Below are 18,752 nucleotides of genomic sequence, written 5' to 3' on the forward strand. Positions count from 1 at the left end.
TGGAATTCTGTGGAAACTTTGTAACAGAGCTGTGAACGCTCCCGCCTCAAACACACCTCAGCTTCCAGCAGGGCCGTTCAGGGACATTTACAGGAAACTCGATCATATTTGCTTTGCAATAACTTTACTATCAAAAGGTAAACAAAGACGAAGTGGGTCACTACAAGAAGTCGAGTCACTCGGTTTGTGTGTTAGTTTTGCTTTATTTATTTTTTCTGCTGGTTTATTCTTATTTATTTTCACGTTTATTTATTGCCATGTTAGTAGAAGTTGCAAGATGTGGCCAAATGTTGGTCTCTGGTTTCCTGAGCACTGTAAGTGTGGACGCAGCTTTAAGCTGGAGATAACAGACCTTTCACTATGTTGTAAATTTCAATAAGATTACGTTACCATTCGTGCCAAATTGGCATCAGTATCACCTTCAGACAACAACACGTCCGGCCCATGCCTAGAAATGGGCATCTTGCGATATGTGTGTTTGGATTTTCGTTTTGTAATTAACTACGTTGTGTTTTTCACTGAAGATTGAGATGACTGTCTCCTCAGTTTGTCCACACTCTTGTAGGCGATTGGAAAAATATCTTTGAGTGCATCTTGTGAGGGCAGATAACTTTATTTATTTACTTATAATTTTTGACACTTCCCTTTCTCAGCCTGCTGAAGAGGATTTATACCTCAGATTCTTAGTAGGACAGAGAGGTGGAGGGGAAGGATAGGGACAGGATGTGTTTACAAAACTGTTGGAGTCTTTTTTTTTTTACTCATTGTACTCCAGTACAATGGCAATAAAGGGCTATTCTATTCAATTCCATGAGATGAAGCAAAAAGATCCACACACGTGGATCATTGTTATTACTGTAGAGTCTTTACCTTACAATTCAAAGTGCTTTGACGCCACTTTGTTGTGGTTTTGTGATATATAAATGAAACTGACTTCAATTGTTTGGCTTCTATGTTTCTGTGAGTCGCTGCAGTCTTATCTTATCTCATCCTCTGGAATGTTGGTCAGTCGCTCTGCAGAGTCAGTTTTGTTTCTCCACATCTCAGTCCTGAACCATACTTTGTTGTAATCGAAGACAGACCTACTGCACATTTACCCCCCATGAGCATCATTGCCATCACCAGTGTGTGAATGTGTGTGTGAATGGGTGGATGACTGGTTGTGTAAAGCGCTTTGGGGTCCTTAGGGACTAGAAAAGCACTATACAAATACAGGACATTTACCATTTAGAGATTAAAAGGTGCTAAAAAAAATGTCATTTTTGTGATTTCTACTTAAATTACAGAATTTTGATTTTTCACATTTTAAATTGACAAGAGTGATACAAACCTATGAGGCAGGTAATACATCACATTTTACCAGATGGACAACCTAACTGGGGGAATCAGGTGCGTGTTCCACTTCCTTTTGAATTCATTCAGATCCCTCTGAAGCACAGCCATGAAAACGAAGCGCACCAAGCACATGTGTTCATGACTACCATTAAAGAGGTGCATTTCCTTCATGTCACTCAAAAGGTCCATCCAGAACTGTGTTCTAAAAGAGACAAAAACATACCATCAGTTCAAAAATCACTAGCCTTCAAAGCCTCACTATTTCTTACGTTTATGAAACTGTATTGTATTTTGTAAGTGTTTTGTATTTTGCATGTGTTTTGTATTTTGTATGTGTTTTGTGTTTTGCATGTGTTTTGTATTTTGTAAGTGTTTTGTATTTCTTTTTGTTTTTCCTTTCTAATCTGATGTTAAAGACTTTACTCTGTGTCTTCTAATTCTCATATTATGAGAGATGGGAGTTTAAGATGCAAGTCAGCATTCCCAGTTTGATGTGGTTCGTCCTTGAATTGTCAGTGGATGCCTGGATGTGTGAACTTTTGCAATAAAAAAAAATCCTGTTGGCTGTGGTAGACTCTTGCATCTATAGATCTGATGCTTAGGTCCTGTTCTTCTCTGCCGTGATCAGAGCCTCTGTGCTGTCCCTTTAATCTGGCCTTTTTCTAACCACTGGTAGGATTTCTCAATGTTTTGTCCTCTGTCTGTCTGTCTGTGGTACATTACATGATTTTGGATCCTCCTGTTTGGTCCCAGCATCTGTCTTCAGCTGTCAGAGGAACTCTGTCAGCTCATCTTGGAGTATCCGATGGATGCGTCACCAAATTGCAAAATCTGAATGAATTTTTATGACTTTTAAGTGTTTTGTGGGGATTTTTCCTATGGATTATAAACTGGCTAAAACCCAGGACAGAAATAATATACCAGCTTCCATCGTCAGACGAAACTCCAAATACGTATCAGAGGATGACTCACGTCCAACTCAGGCCACAAAAACTGAACCCTCGACAGGGGAACACACCACCACGCCGAACCTCCTCTGGGAATCCCAGCACAGAGAGCAGAAACTGACAGGTGGAACTGTGAAGCAGTGAGCTGGGTTTTTAAAAATGCGTTGCTGCTGCCTGATGTTGGGCCCACAGAGGAAGACGACTCACTCACTCTTCTTAACTTCCTTCCTAAAAATGTGGAAAGAGAGCAAAGTGCTACCAGACTCTTATTTATGACAGGAACAGAATAAACCACAGCAAACTGTTCCAGTTCTTCTTCTCTCTGGCTCTTGACGAAGGCGGTCGCATTTTCTCCCTCTCCCTTCCCTTATCCTTCCTGCTTGGCTTTCTCATGTCTCTGTCTAGTCTTGTCTACTTTTCTCCCTCTACCCTGGAAGAGTCTCACATGGATTTGATCAACTGGTCCCTGAATGCAGACACCTGGGTTTGGGAGACCCCATTGAAGACATCTATCTTTTTGGAACCATGATAACAGGGTTCTTGCTGATTGTCGCTGGCTTGGCCCTGGCTTATCGAAGAATAAAGAAAGCGGAAACAGCTGTTCAAATCCCCACAAGGCTGCCTGCTATGTTGATTGGAACGATGGAGCGAGCCGTGGCTTCTCAGAATGGGCTCATTAGAAGCAGCACGGATGACATCTTGGAGAAGCTTGCCGCTGCTGTGAGTGCTGAGACTCTGACAACATCTGACAACATCTTGGAGAGGCTCACGGCTGTCGTGAACACTCGTGCTCTATGAGCAAACTGGATGACATCTCGGTGTAGCTGGATAACATCGTGGAGAGGCTCATGGCTCTCCAAAAGGAATGGTGAGGAACCAGTGATGGACATTAGATCAACTGTAAAATTGACATGTAGTGCTTCACACTAAAGCAAGAACACCACCATGTGGCTACCATATCGGCGCCAGCTGCGGTCTCAAGGCTGGAGCTGAACATAACAAACAATTTCTCCCCTGATAACAAACTGTGTTTAGACTCTTCTTTCCAAACACCCTTGTACGCTTATCTCCAAGGCTTTATATATTATGTTTAACCCCAGTGACCACCCGGTCAGCTGGTGGGTAACGGGCATCTTTTGTGTGTGTGTGGATAATAGCAAACACGTAAATACATTTTTTGCACACAGCAATGAATTTTGTTCACTCAAATTCAGCTTTTCTTTGCTCAAAATAAATTTCTCCTCAAAATACAACACTTGCACTTGCAAACTTTTTTTACTTGCACTCAATTTTTTTTTACGTGCGCTCAGAATAGCTCAGAATCAGCCCCCCTCTGTGAACAACAGCACAGTGTCAGTGTGACTGTTTCACACTCAAGGAGAAAACACCAGAAGAACACGATGTGTGCTACGTTTCCCAAGACAGACTACAAACTGCACAAATACAGAGCAGCACGTGGAAGGACCTGGAGCTGCATTTAAAGAGAAAAGACAGGGTGATGTCCTTTATCGACAGGTGGAAGTAACCAAGTCCTTAGCTGAAACACTCGTGTTTGTCCACAGACAGGAAACACACCAGGAAACTGCAGCTTTCTCAAAGACGTGCAGCTCATGGATAACACACTTCCTGTCAGTCAGAATGAGGCTGGACCCAAACACAGAAAGGTGTTTTTGTCCAGATGAGCCCAGAGAACAAACACGAGTGTTCACAGACATCAGAACCTCAGAGAAGTGAAACATGAGGTTGGAGTCCTCCTCAGCATTCAGAAGAGCTGCTGTGAAACCCTGAGTACTCATGACAGACTCTGATGGCACAAACACATCATGATTCAAAAATAAAGACTATGACAAACATGGCGCTCCTGATCCTCCTGCATGAGAACAAGCTGACATGACCGGAGTGTCTGAGAGTGTCTCCCTGTCACAGTGAGAATAACAGAGCTGCTCATCTGAGCTCAGAGTCATTAAACTGACCTGAGGTCAGCTGCTAGGACGTCTCTCTGCTCCTTACATATGAACATAAACCATGTGACCTCACATCAGTGGTGTGGATGACTGTATTTATAGAACAGTAGAGCTGTAGCAGGTGGTGTGAGGCGAAGGAGGAGGTGGTGTATTCTAGTTAAAATCATACGTGTAAACAGTGTCAGTAAATGATTGATTCCTATTTATTCTTTGCTGAATTTCCTGGAGGAACCCACCCGAGGGATTAATAGAGTTCTATCTAATCTCTAATCTTCTACTTCCTGTTGACTTGTTTTATTAAAATGAAACATTACATCCAGTCGCACCATCAGCTTTAAACTAGTGCTGGAGTTCACCTCCATGTAACAGGTTCACACCTGAATCTGGGCCCAGGGTGCCAGAGGTAAGATGGTCACATGCTTCAGGTGCACGAGTGCTTCAGGAGCTCAGCACAGCGTGGAACATCCCATCACTGCTGCTCTGGAGTCAGCCTGGATGAAACACCTGTGAGGCTCCACAGTGAGTGAGCACACCTGCACTTTACAGCTTCTCATCATGTCACTGTTGTTAAGTTATCTTATCTCTCTGAGCTGCTACAGCCTTATACACCCACCCGCTCTCTCAGGTCAGCTGATCAGCTGCGCCTGAATGTACCCAGGACTGGGCGTAAACTTAGAGGAGATTGTACTTTTGCTGTAGCAGCTCCAAAACTGTGGAACGAGCTTCCTTTAGAGATTAGACAGGCCACCTATTTAATTTTTTTTTTAACTTTTATTTAACTTTTTTCCCCAACAAATATAAGACTGGTTCACATCCAAAATAATAACACTAAACAGCACTAGAGTATTACAACATTATGTCCATAATTGTTGTCCACTAGGATCCAGTTTACAGGTTACTCCCAGTGCTTCCAGTGGTTTCTTCCATTTGTCCACAAAAATTCAGGAGCTCCCATCAACATAGTGTCCCAGCCTGATCAGAGTCATAACTTCAATGATGAGCGACTTCCATAGAGAAATGGAGGGAGGCTCAGCCCCCACCCGTCTCAACATAATGCTTTTCCTGGCCAACATTAACAGTGACTGAATTACATGCTCATGTTGTACCAGTGAGATGGGAATATATCCCAATATACACATTAATGGGTTTTCTGTCACCTGATGACCAATGGCTGTACTAATATTGGCGCAGACCTCTTTCCAAAATGACTGGATAACAGCACATTCCCACAAGCAGTGGAATCTAGTGCCCACTCTGACCTTACACTTGAGACAGTTTGGAGATGTTCCCATATTATACTTCCTATAAATATATGGAGAAATATACACATTGTGCAAATTTAGTACTGCAGTTCTTTAAATCGGTTACAAACCGAAGGAGCAGGATTTTGTCCCATGCCTGTATATCTATTTCACATTTAAGCAGCGTCCCCCAAGATTTTCTCAACCATGCCAATTTATCCACAATTAGGGCATAAATCTCGGAATAAAACTTTGATACAAAATGTTTATGCTCCCTGTTATCCAGAAAGAATTTCTCCAACCAAATTATTTAAATGTTTTTAAGTCACTCTTGAAAACCCACCTCTTTACCCTGGCCTTTGACACCACGTGAAATGTTGCTTTTTATTTTTATTTTTAATTTTTATTTTAGTTATTTTTAGTTGATTCAATGCTGTTTTATCTTGTTTTTCTTTTAATATATGACTGTTTTAATTTCATGCATTATGTGTTTTATTTATTTATTTTTGCTGTTTTCTGTTATTCTATTGTTTTTAACTTATTTTCTGTACAGCACTTTGGACCTGTGCTGGGTATTTTAAAGTTCTTTATAAATAAAATTGGATTGGAAGTTAGTTACAATTAGAAGCTGTGCAGACTGTTATCAATGAATAATAAAAGGTTATTTTATTTATAAAGTAACATGTCAGGTAAAGTTCTTCATGTTTGTATTGAACTTGAGTAAATGTGTTGATCTAGTTTCCAACAGTTCCAGCAAACACATGGAGCAACACAACGAGAACACACAGAGAGGAGAAGTGAGTGAAGTGGATCAGGTTTTCACCACTGCAAAACACACCCACACATGTCGGGGAAGTGGGAGGGGCAGTAGGAGGAGCAGTGGTTTGTAATGAACTGTGTGGGGAGGTGAAGGTAACAAAGCCTGGTGGTGTCCCTGTAACTGTGTCGCTGATCCATTTCTGGTACTGGGACACAGGAGTGTAGACTGAAGGAGATGCTGTACATCCAGGCACACTGAAAACTCCACTCTGGAGCCAGACTGATTTACTCTGAGTCATGAGTGGCGCTCCAAGTTTATCCTGTGGAAAGACAGTGATGAAAGTTATTAGGACAGATACAGATGTGTAACTCTTAGAAGTTGACCTTTTTCACCTGAGAAAGTTTTAACTTTGTTGGTAGTTTTGTTGCAAACTGCTCAAATAAATTAAGGGAGTAGTTGATCATCACAGTATATCACAGTCAGTAAAACTTAATCGATGTCAGTCTGTCCAGTTAGGAAACATGAACCACTGTGAATCCATTTCAGCTGCTTTGGTGCAAATGAAAGTGACGATTCCACAGACAGAAAGTTTCAGACAGCTCTTTTAAAGGAATCAGTTTCATTAAATAAATTAGGTTTTTTTAAAGAAAAAAAGACCTTTGATTAAATATGAATATTAATATTTATAGACAACGACAGTAAAACAAGTAAACCAAAGTGTGAGTAAAGATGAGATTATCTCAGTGACAGTCAACAACAGATTATAGTAAATAAAGTTGTGGTCACCCAACATGAATTCGTCTTTGTAGCACAGATGATGCTGTCTGGGATCCATGGAAATCTGGCTTTGCACACATCGTTTCCCACTACTGATACTTTTCCTCCTGCAGGTTATACCTGAATGCCTCTGTTTGGAGAGAATTTAAACATCAAGCTTTTCTAAAGACTCCAACATAATGCTGTAAAATCAAATAAATATTTTATGATTTACCAATGTCACCAAAGCCGATGGCCCAGCTGCTGGTCTCGTTGTTGAAAGTGCTGTTTTCTGAGGCCAAGCAGATCGGCTGAATGTAGTCTGTGAAATTCACAGGAGCCGACAGCTTCAGAAGACAAATGTTGTTCTCACGAGTCGACGAGTTGAATCCAGGATGGCAGGTGGCGTTTATCACGTTCAGCCTCACTTTATTTGGGTCTGGATCTAACGGGCTGTTGCTGCCCAGCAAGACCACCATGCTACTGTAATCCCTTCACACACAACAGATATTTTTATTGTGCCTCATGTTGATCATTGTCACAGAGCAAAGCAGTCAATGTCACGAGTTTCCTTTTTCCTTTCAGCCCTTTGTCGTGTGTGTGTGTGTGTGTGTGTGTGTGTGTGTGTGTGTGTGTGTGTGTGTGTGTGTGTGTGTGCGCGCGCAGGTGGTTGAACCTGCTGGCGCACTACATAAATGAGTAATTAACTCTGATGGTCAGATTCATCCATAACACTGAGTAAGTTTATGTTTCAGGTGCTGCATGGAGATCTAGTGTTTGTAGAGGAGCAAGCTCAACAAACATCAGCAAACACACAAACTGTGTGTGATACTTTTTTAAAGCAGGAACTTTTTCCAACATGTCCGGATATGTAACTTACATCTTTATGATTCATTCATGAGTTTCTAAAATCAGATCTTGGATCAGTGATTGTGCTGCTGATAATTCTGTGTTTTCCAAAGGTTGCATGAAAGCATCAGATTAGTTCAGGTTAAACTGGTTAGTTTGCAGGACTATGGTGAAGGTTACAGAGCTGCTCTGTGTTGGGCTGGTGCAGAGCGTGGTCAGTGTTAGAGTGCAGACACCAAAGTCAATTTATGCCAATCCTTAAGTTCTCTTTTGAATGCTGACATTAGAGAGTGCAGGGTTTGGCTATCAGCCGCAGAGCTCATGTAGCTCATGTAAATCTGTTTATATTTTTTTGAAGTGAGCAGCGACTGTGACGTGAGGTCAGCTGATCACAGCCTGCACACAAAGAAAACTCACAAAACAATTGACTGTGTGACTGAGTCTTTCCCAGCATGTGTTCGTTAATGAGCCTTACAGAGGTGCGTAGTTGTATTTATTATCTGCAGGTTCCCCGTTTAAAAACTTTATGCTAAGCTAACCATCTTCTGACATGAACGGACAGAATCATCAATATTTTCATGTGACAGCATATCTTTGACAAATCAATGCTCCGAAAAAACAATGACTTGGATGTGTGGTGTAATTGCATTGTACAGTAGATGTTAATGCAGCCGGTCAGTGTAGTTAGGCTGATGGCAGCTAGAGGGCGAGACCAGTGTGTTTTTGTATAGAATGTTATGTTATATGTGGGCAGAGCAAGAACAAGAAAATAAAGTGTGGTTATGAATCGTACAGCGTATAATTGAATAACACGACAGGATGAAATTAAATTAATGTGACATCTGGTTTGATTGTTGTGCAGACAACTCTGTACTTTGCAGTTCAGCAATTTGTGTAACAGCTGTTGTTTTTAAATGTTAAAAGAAGTGAGGAAATATCTTTTAAAAAAACATCTCTAGTGCATATAAATATTGCACTTCACCTTCATATTACTCCTCAACAAAGTGTAAACTTGCAGCAGTGACTCACGTTGGTACGGAGGATGCAGCTGTCAGCACCCACTGGTCGGTGATCAGAGACCCTATAGAATAAGTGTTTACAGCAGCGAACCAGGGCCAACTTCCTGGTGCAGCGTCACGAACTCCTGTGATGCTGCTGCTGTTCACAGCACTTCTGCCACATGCTGACAAGAGAAGAGAGAGCACAGCTAAACAGATCAGCCACCACATTAAAACCACTCAGAGAGATAACACTGATCAATGCTCTGCTGGGAGATCCTGAGCAGTGACATTTATGTGGATGTTATTTTAACATTAGACTGTGGTTTACATGTGATCCACAAATGTTCCTCCTCTGTGTCAGAAAACTGGAAGATTTTACTGAACAAAATCACATCACAGTTTATAGAAAAACCAAAGTCAGCACACTCAAATGTGGACATCACAGTTTTATATGTGCTCATTACTGTACAGCTGACAGAAGGAAGACAAGGTTCAAATGTCTTTGGATGCTTACTGGGCTGCTGTGAGTGACAACCTGGAAATGAGAACACACAGACAAACCTGTTAAACCTGTGAAAGTAAGCACTGACTGCTTTCTTCGAACTTGAAGAACTGATCACACTAAACACAACACTTTTTAGGGGAGGGGATTGTAGATCTTTAGGTCTAGTTTCTATATTTAAAACAGCTTTTAAGAAAATCTGCATCTTTGCTGAAACAAACTTCAACTTTTCATTGATGATGTTGATAATTTTGACATAAAACCTTTAAACATTAACCCACCAGTTCATGTCTTTGCTTTGAAGAAAGAGAACAACCAATCAAATCATTTTCTCACCTTTGCAGAAGAAAATGATCACCACAGTGAAGCAGCACACAAACTGTTGGAGAGCCATGGTTAACTGCACCTCTTTCAGGTCATCTTAGACTTTAAATATGTCAAATTTATGTCGAGCTCCGCCTGTTCCTAGCAGTCATCAGGGCCCCACCAAAGAATCCAGTCAGACTCGTTGGTCTTTGTGCTTTTTGACCGCAGTTAAGCATGATTCACTGAAATTTGGGGCAGGTTCAGTTTTCAGTTCAGTTTTATTTATACAGCCCCAAATCAACAACAGTCACCTGCTACTGTAAGGTAGACCCTACAGTAGCAGGTGAAAGTCCCCACACAGCAGACTGCAATCAGACCTGATCAGTTTGTTACTGTCACTGACGGTGTCATAGTTTTGGGATATGTCACGCACATTTTAAGGCACAGATGACACTTTTTAGGTTACAAAAAATCTGGTTATTTGTCGGGCCTTTGGTACTCTTGGGGCCCGGTTGTCCCGGTTTCACCTCTGTCTACCTTCAGGCTTCTGGGGGGGGGGCGTCGCTGCAGCTTCAACACCCTCATTATCACATATATTTGTGACACTCTCTCACTCACACACACAATAAGAAGATTGTTGATTTATGTATTTCTCATTTTTGTGTCCCACATGTCGTATCTTTGTTTTGGTTTTCAGTCTGTTACAGGTGCAGCAGTTGGCGATACATTTTATTTGCTTGTATCAGCGAGCCGTCAGACAGGTTTCTTTTTTGTCTTTCCTCTGATTTGGTTTAGTGACCAGCCCACTCTGCTCACAGGATTTCTGCTCTTAGTGGGTTTAAGAACAGCAGGCTGGCTCTCACAACTGGATCTTCAGCACAGCAGGTGGGTGTCTGTGACTAACAGGCAGGTCAACAGCTGAAAGTGAACCGAGAGAAAGTTTAAACAGTGAAGCAGCCACCGCACTGACTGAGTAACATAACAATTTGATGAAGTATGACGAGGAGAGGTGCAGGTTACATACCACTCAAGAACAGCCACTTCTAGAGGAGGGAGGCCTTGGGCTTTGAATGCTTAGATAGAGTAGGAAAGCATTATACAAGAACCAGTTTACTGTTTACTGATTAATGTCGTCTCTGTTGCTTCTGACACAAAGATCAGAGGCAAACAAACCCGTGAGGATCTCCTGCAGAGCGATGAAGCTGGAAACGAGCTGCACTGAAATGTCACCTGATTCTTGAGTCTGCTGTTACTGTTACAGTTTGAGTTGATGGTTCAATCCCCAAAGAAAAATGAATACAGGAGAAAATGTAACTACAACGAAGCTAAAGTGCAATTATTTTTATTAAACTGTAACTGAGTTATTTTATTAACTAATGTGGTTTGGAATACAGTTTGAGGTGCTGGAAAATGTCTGTTTGGTGCCAAATAGCTGATGTGGCTAATGTTTTCTTGTTCCTTTATATTAATAATGGCACAAACAGTATGTGCTGTATTTGTCACTGAACACTTAACAACTCCATGAGATATAATATTTTATAAGAAGTTAATATATTTTCAAGTGTTTTATACTGAGCAGCATGAACAGGGACTCGAATTATTCTGTATTTACTTCCTGTTATGATAAAAAAAAAGTACACAACTGTCAGAATCTGAACTCCAAACTGAAAAAATCTTGACTTGAACTGGTTCTGCTCACTGATGAAGATTTATGCATTTATGCATCTCTCTATATATTGTCTGCTTGCTGTTTTGTCCTGATGTCTTTGCAAAGTTTTTTTTTACCCCTGCACAGTTGGAATGCTGAACCAAAATTTAGTTTTACATGTACAATCACAATAAAGGTTTATTATATTTGATTATATAAGATGAGCAGAAAGCTCTTAAAGCACAAATGTGGATCATTGTTATTACTGTAGAGTCTTTACCTCACAATATAAAGTGCTTTGAGGCCCCTGTTGTTGTTTTGTGATATATAAATAAAACTGAATTTGAGTTTGGCTTCTATGTTTCTGTGAGTCGCTGCAGCCTCGTTTATCTTATTGCGTCCTCTGAAATGTTGGTCAGTCGCTCTGCAGTGTCAGTTTTGTTTCTCCACATCTCAGTCCAGAACCATACTTTGTTGGTACTGAAGAGAGGCCTACTGCACCTTTATCACTCATGAGCAACACTGATGAGACGATGAAAAACATGAACCCTTTTCAACAGAAATACCATTAAAGAATAAAAATGTAAGAATGCTCTTTCACTCACCTGTAGACCCAAGAACTAGAGACAAAAACAGGACTTGAAGAGTGTTCATCTGTAGACAGTGGAGGGAATATAGGCAGCATAATGCTAAAGGAGCGTTAAAGAGAACGTGAGATCACACTCATATTTAATGCTCTATAAGACAAAACACAAAGACAAAGCTGCTCACAGTGATAAACATGATATGATATAATGAAAAACATTAGGAATATGACATACAGTTTAAATGATGTGTTTAAGTGATTTTTGTAAACTTTGTAGTGTATCCACCAGGTGTCAGCAGAAGCCCAGAATCACCCACAGTCAGAGGAATGTAACTGCACTGAGTTGAATTAAGGATGGCTGTTTGCTATTGTTGTTATTCATTGTGAGGCTTTTACAGTGAAATGTAATTGTTTCACAAAGCAGTGATTGTGTTTTCATGTTGATTCCAAATGTAAGATTCACTAAAGAAAGATTTCACATCATCCTTCCCAGATGGATTTTTGGGCATTAGGAGTTCAGACGTTCCTGTAACCTCTCCCAGCCACTTGCTTGTACGCTGTCCTAGCTTGCATCTTATGTGCTGGATAGTCTCTGTGACACCTTTACACAGCCTGCAGGGTCGTGTTGGCTTCTTTAGATCTGGTGCTCAGATGGACATTTTCTAGGCACTGATAGGATTTCTTCATGTTTTGTCCTCTGTGTGGGTGTCAGTGATTTTGGATCCTCCTTACCTTCTGACCTGCTGTCAGCTCATCTTGGAGTATCATCTTTCTGATTTATTCATTGACGCTGTGCCGATGGCTCCGATCTTATTCTTAGTGTTTGGTTTGCTGTATTTACAAAAATGGCACAAAATATGAAAAATAGAAATTCGTCAGGAGGTTGATGGCTATTGTTGTGTTTAGTTTTTTTATTCCGTCCGTAGCTTTATCTAAAAATGAGGAAGAACAGTGCCAATGCTTTCTGTAACTGATGGGGCCTTCTCCATTTAGCTGTGACATCACTGAGAGGGTCGTGTCCCTAACAGGCCTGAGGTGTTCACACAGTTTCACTTGTCTGTTGTTAACGGTTGTGATGGGCCCATGTGGGTTAAATGAGTCATTCCTGTCACACCAAAGACGTTGGTACTAACCATCAAGGACTCTTTGAAATCAGCTGGGTGTCCCATCAGTAGTCCAAGCTGGCACATTTATATTTCAGCTTCATTCATCGTTTGTTTGCAGACCTTTCAAAGCCTTGTAGTGAAACTAAGATGTGCCCACTGTGTTTTTCTCCTGTGTGTTTGCTGCTTCAGGGCAGAGTCTACATGTGCCTCCTGAAGACTCTCTGAAACTGGGGAATTGTACAGGCTCCAGCCACAACTCTATCACCCTCCGCTAACTTGAACTGGACAACTGTATGAAAATGAATGTCTAATCAACTACAGACTGTTAACATTTGTTCACTTGTTCATGTATGACTGTGCCTTATACCAGTGTTGATAATTCCTTGTGGTATTTCTACTGAAATTCATTTTCATTTTTCATCCCATTAGACATTTAAAACTGAAATGTATTTGGATTTCTGTTCGCCAAAGAAAATCAGCAGTGTTGGCACGTTAGAGGGGGATGGTAGAGATGGGGTGAGATGGAGGCAGATGATCTGCTGTGGCGATCCCTAATGAGAGAAGAAGGAAGAAGTAGACGGGTTGTACTGATGCGTGCTCAGTCTTATTTATATACAAAGTTCGATTTCTTCTCCACTCTCTTGTTAACCAGCTGAAAAGCAGCTTTATACATCACAGCTTTATTTAACCTCCACTTCATGGGCCTGGTTAGCTGGTGTGATGCTGTTTAGCAAAAAGGAGACAAATACAAATATTTCAAAACAACAGAAACACAACTGATCAAGTCGTTGGTTTTATAGCAACAAAAGACCTCAGCTGAAACAGAAATCACAAAAGTAAAGAATAGACCTGCACATCTTGTTTTTATTTGTATCCAGTGCTGTGGGTGGTTAAGATTCCTGATTGTCTTAAACACTGACATGAAGACAAACGGCTTCTTAAGTAGATGTTTGCTGTGCTTGCATTACTTTCATTTCTGCAAGTGGTGAACATGAGTTCATGTTAATGAACAACTGGGTCACTCTCCAGGGACAGAATGGAAACAAAGACATGTGGACACAGTTCATTTTCAGGAGTCGGCTTGTTTCCGCAGCATTCATGAAAGATAACCACAGTCCTGTTCCGCTCTTTGTTTCGCATCAGGAAATGGTTGTTGCATCTCTGAAACATTAATACACGTGCAAGCAAAGTACAACCAAGTCTGGAAGTAGGGATGTTGGCACTGTTGGAGCTATTTGTTCTTTATTTTTATTATTTTGAAATTAGTTAAAGTTTGTTGTTAGTTTACTTATAATTTGGGTTTATTTACAAGTTTTATTTGCAGGTTAATATTTGTTTCAATGTTTTTTTTGTTTTTTTGGTGTTTACCTTGTTAAGTCAGTCAGTAATACCTGTAGGGCCATTTTTCTATAAATAAAGAGACTGGTATAGGACCAGCATGCACTGGGGTGGGCCTGCGTACGAAATATTATCTCAGTGCAGCAGTGGTTTGTGGATTTTTAATTGTGGGATGTTTGGTTGGTCGAACAAAAGGAATTGCCACTACAGGCACTTTACCTTGTTTGTTACTGTTCTAATTTATTGGAGCAACTGTGCTCACATACTTTCCTCTGGGATTAATAAACTATCCTTTATTAATCGTGTAGGGACATTCCTCTCTGCATTTAACCCATTCACTCAGTGAAGCAGTGCGCAGCCACCAATCCAGCGCTCAGGGCGCAGTGTCTAGAGACAGTACCTTGCTCAGGGGTACCTCTGGGCAGCTCAGTGGATTCAAACCCCGGACCTTTACGATCATAAAATTAATGAAGTATTCTGATTCGGATTTCTCTAGAGAGATGGCAGGTCTCTCTTGGAAATGTGATCTTAACCCCAGTGACACTTTCACCTGGATAAATAAAAGATAAATAATCCCAGTGGAATAATAATAATAATAATAATAACGATAATAATAAATAATTTAATAATCATATTAAATTAAATTAATCATATTAAATCATAATTTAATAAGAACACATCAAAGTGCACTGCACAAGCTTGCTCACAAAAAATAGCCTGCCCATACACTGCTTGTGTACAGCTTCTGTTTTGATCTTCCAGTTCAGCAAATGTATTTATGTGGGTGTCCAGGTATTTGTGCTCCTCCACCACATCATATCAGTGGGTTCAGTATCTTATACTTTTGTCAAGATAATGCACACTGCAGCCGACAGTTATCAGAAAGAAGCCATTACCAAGTTACATGGATTATTTTTTTTTTATAACTTCATGTCATATAAACTAGTTATGTTATGTGCAACACTGTCATGTGCCACTCTGGTTTTATGTTTCAAATTCGTGTAAGACATCCAGAGTACTCTGATGACATTGACAAGGACATCTCCAGTTTACATGGGAAACTATTATTTCAGGTTCTTGAGATTACTTATTTACGTCACTTTTGAGAAAACGTACATACAGGTCTGATTCAAAACTGTATATCTATTTTTTAATGCATGTTGAAAGGGCAAAAATATTCCTGAGATACTGTTAACATTATTAAATTTGAAGGCTATTATACAGTGGTATTACTTTAAACTGAGTAAAACGGTATTTTGATAAAAGTTAAGGTCTCCGTTTGTTTCAGAAAGAGCATACTGTCATTTACTTGCTTTTATTATTTATTTATATGCCCTCCGCGGACCATCTCTGCACTGCGTGGGTGATTAGTGGCTCCCTGCACAGTAAGGGCTGCACACAGGGACAAGACGCACTCGGTTACGATCGGATCTTCCCTGGGCAGGGGGAGGTGATGAACTGTATGCCACTTTTTCATTGGCATACATTAAGTACAATGTTTTATTGCCTACGGTGGGGCAGGTCACATACTGGGTGAAGGTGGGCAGTGTGGAGTCCAGCGAGACATGATTAAAGTCCCCTGAAGAAGAAGACGAGCTCTCGGAGATTGCGTTTGCAGTCTGCGGACCACAGAGAGTCACAGGCTACCTCCACGGATGCTAACGGCTAACGCTAATGCTAACGGCAATGTCTGTGTTGCAGAGTTGTTCTTTCACAGCGATGTGCCCAGAGATACCTCAACCGTCTTTAACAAACACCGCCAGTCCCCCTCCTTTCCTCTCACCGCTGTCTCTCGTCTTGTCCGCCCGCAGCAGCTGGAAGCCGGGCAGCCTACTCACAGAGGGAGTACCGGGCAGTGCCGGGATACTGCCACTGTGACCGGGTTAGCGTCATTAGCTCCTCAATCATATCAGGGAGCGATCTCACATTTAAAGTGATTACAGGAAGGAGAGATGGTGTGTGAGGTGTCCTCGGGAGACATCACCCCCGTTTCTTCCCTCACTGGGGATGTAGGGTCTGAGTGGCAGTAAAAACAAATACGTGAGACGGAAGTGTTATTTTCCATGAAGACGGCACAGAGTGCAGTCGTTCGGCTGTGTCACTACCCGATCCGTACCGGAAACCCGATCGGTACCCCGCATGCGCGAAAGGTGTCTACTTCCGGTCGAAGCATTTTACGATAGTTACAGGTCAGAGTATCTGTTAAGATGTTAAGAATAACAAGTATCTCTTAACATGTTTCCGATAATGAAACATTTAATATAATGTAGACAAAAATAAAAAAATTAAAAGATAGTGACGGATCGGGACTCCCGATCCTTACTGCGCATGTGCAAAGTCAGACCGTACAAATCGGGTCTACCCGATCCGTACCGCGCATGTGCAGGGGTTTTCTTCTTCTTCTGTTCGTTTAATGGCAGTGTACTCCCCAGTGTACGAGGATACCGCCACCTGCTGACTGAGCGAATGAACCCTATTGTAAACTGAATTAGCGTCATTACAAACGTGTGTTAAATTTGATTTAGTGATAATCGAGTGTGTTTATGCTTGTCTGTGTGGAGAGGATTGTTGGAAAAGTGATGATAATGTCCGCTATCACTGTCAATTGCCAGTAAACACTTCATCTGGCTGCTGAATCTTCACGTGACATATTATAAAGTCTGTATTATTAACTCTGTCATTAGGCACCATTCTTCTTATTTTACGGCGCTGTTGTTCAATAGGGGAACGCTTTCTGTTGAGGAGAAAAGCAAAAATTTGTTGCGGATACGGATTATTCATTGTTTAAATGTCCTGGTAGTCGAAAAGGAGGCAGAGCTGCTGAGAAATGCTAGGAGCTAACTGGGCGCTAACCGTATCATTCAAATATATTGAATGTCGCAATGTTGGCAAAGAGCCGACAAATAGACTCCTTAGTGATAGATTCAAAATAGAAACGGGTAATTGTGTATTTTGTGAAACAGAAGAGGAGGATTTGGACCATCTATTCTTTTTGTGCAATTTTATACAAATATTTTGGTTGGATTTTCATACCTGGCTTTATTCCAGTGGGATTCAAATTACCCCATTTACCTTAAATATGATAATGTTTGGAGTGTTTTTGAAAGAAAAGAAAGCTAATTATGGTGTTAATGTGTTATTAATCTTGTGTAAGTATTTTATACATAAATGTCGCTTTTTTAAGATTAAACCAACACTGGCTCACTGGAAAAACGACCTAAACCTGTTGGTTAAATCTTTGACTTTAGTTAAAAAGAAAAAGGCTGCTTTTTTTGTTTCCTTTGTAGAAGATTTTGATTTAGTGAGTTAATAATCTGTTAATTTATGTGACCCCATCTTTATATTTTATTTTCACTATATTTGAAAGTTGCTAATATGTAAGAAATGTTTATTCTCTGAATCTGTAATATATGGTGCATTTTGTTTGTATGTTTATATTACTAATAAAAAAAAAAAAAAAAAAAAAAAAAAATGTTGGCAAAGAGAGGAAGTGACGTAAGATTTGCGCATGCGGGGTACCGATCGGGTTTCCGGTACGGATCGGGTAGTGACAGGCTGTGGTAAGTACCATACATTGAAGGCGGTGGAAACGCAATTGATTTTGACATAATGAATGGTGTTTTGAAACTTAAATGGTTAAAATCCTTCCTAAATAATCCACACTCCATTTGGTTTTTTATACCAAGTAAGGTCTTTAACACACTAGGGGGTATCGACTTTCTCCTAAAGTGTGACTTTGAAATTACTAAGCTACCTGCTAAACTCTCTGAATTCCATAAACAGGTCCTTCTTTATTGGAAAATGTTATTTAAACATAATTTCACTCCACATAATAGCCCAATTTGGAACAATAGATATATACTGATGAACAGAAAATCTATTTTTATTCAAGATTGGTTATCAAAAGGTGTTTGGGCAATTGCCCATTTTGTAGATGAGGAAGGACATGTTCTAGGACATCAAGATTTTTGCCAAAAGTTTAATATCCAATGTTCTAAAAGTAAATTTAATCGGGTTATAAAATCCATTCCATTGTCACTTAAAAACATAGTTGTAAATGATATAATATATTCTGACATCTCCCCCAAGTTAAGGCAATTATATATAGATGGTATTCGATTTTGTGATGTTAAATGCAACAATAAGTTTCTTAGATCTTTATTAAGGAGTCTTTATTCTCCAAATTTACTTAGACGTAATTACATATTAAAAGATTTCCAAAGGGAAGAAATTGAAAAAATAAGAACTGATTATATCACCTTCCCTATCCCTCCTAAAGGGAAAGAAGTCCAATTTAAAATCTTGAATAAAATTTATCCGACAAATAGACTCCTTAGTGATAGATTCAAAATAGAAACGGGTAATTGTGTATTTTGTGAAACAGAAGAGGAGGATTTGGACCATCTATTCTTT

General features: G+C 40.3%; 1 protein-coding gene across 1 annotated transcript; it reads right to left on the reverse strand.

Annotated features, from left to right (window-relative positions):
• Nucleotides 1-5,816: 5,816 nt before the first annotated feature.
• Nucleotides 5,817-9,769, reverse strand: LOC143415705 (prostasin-like). Its single transcript, XM_076881093.1, has 6 exons — nt 9,692-9,769; nt 9,368-9,388; nt 8,882-9,035; nt 7,239-7,495; nt 7,034-7,154; nt 5,817-6,566 (listed from the first exon to the last, which is right to left on the reverse strand). Exons 1-5 carry the CDS (start codon nt 9,747-9,749, stop codon nt 7,114-7,116), a joined length of 531 nt encoding a protein of 176 aa, XP_076737208.1. The 5' UTR covers nt 9,750-9,769; the 3' UTR covers nt 5,817-6,566; nt 7,034-7,113.
• Nucleotides 9,770-18,752: the final 8,983 nt, after the last annotated feature.

The sequence above is a fragment of the Maylandia zebra genome, unplaced genomic scaffold, assembly GCF_041146795.1.
Source record: "Maylandia zebra isolate NMK-2024a unplaced genomic scaffold, Mzebra_GT3a scaffold02, whole genome shotgun sequence".
Taxonomy (NCBI): Eukaryota; Metazoa; Chordata; class Actinopteri; order Cichliformes; family Cichlidae; genus Maylandia; species Maylandia zebra.

Excerpts from the sequence above, each read along its gene's own strand:
- LOC143415705 (XM_076881093.1), bottom strand. The coding sequence starts at position 9,749 with ATGGCTCTCCAACAGTTTGTGTGCTGCTTCACTGTGGTGATCATTTTC. Across the intron at positions 9,036-9,367 it reads TTGTCACTCACAGCAGCCCA|CATGTGGCAGAAGTGCTGTG; the intron begins GTAAGCATCCAA and ends TTCTCTTGTCAG. Across the intron at positions 7,496-8,881 it reads GCTGCATCCTCCGTACCAAC|GGATTACAGTAGCATGGTGG; the intron begins GTGAGTCACTGC and ends TTGTGTGTGAAG.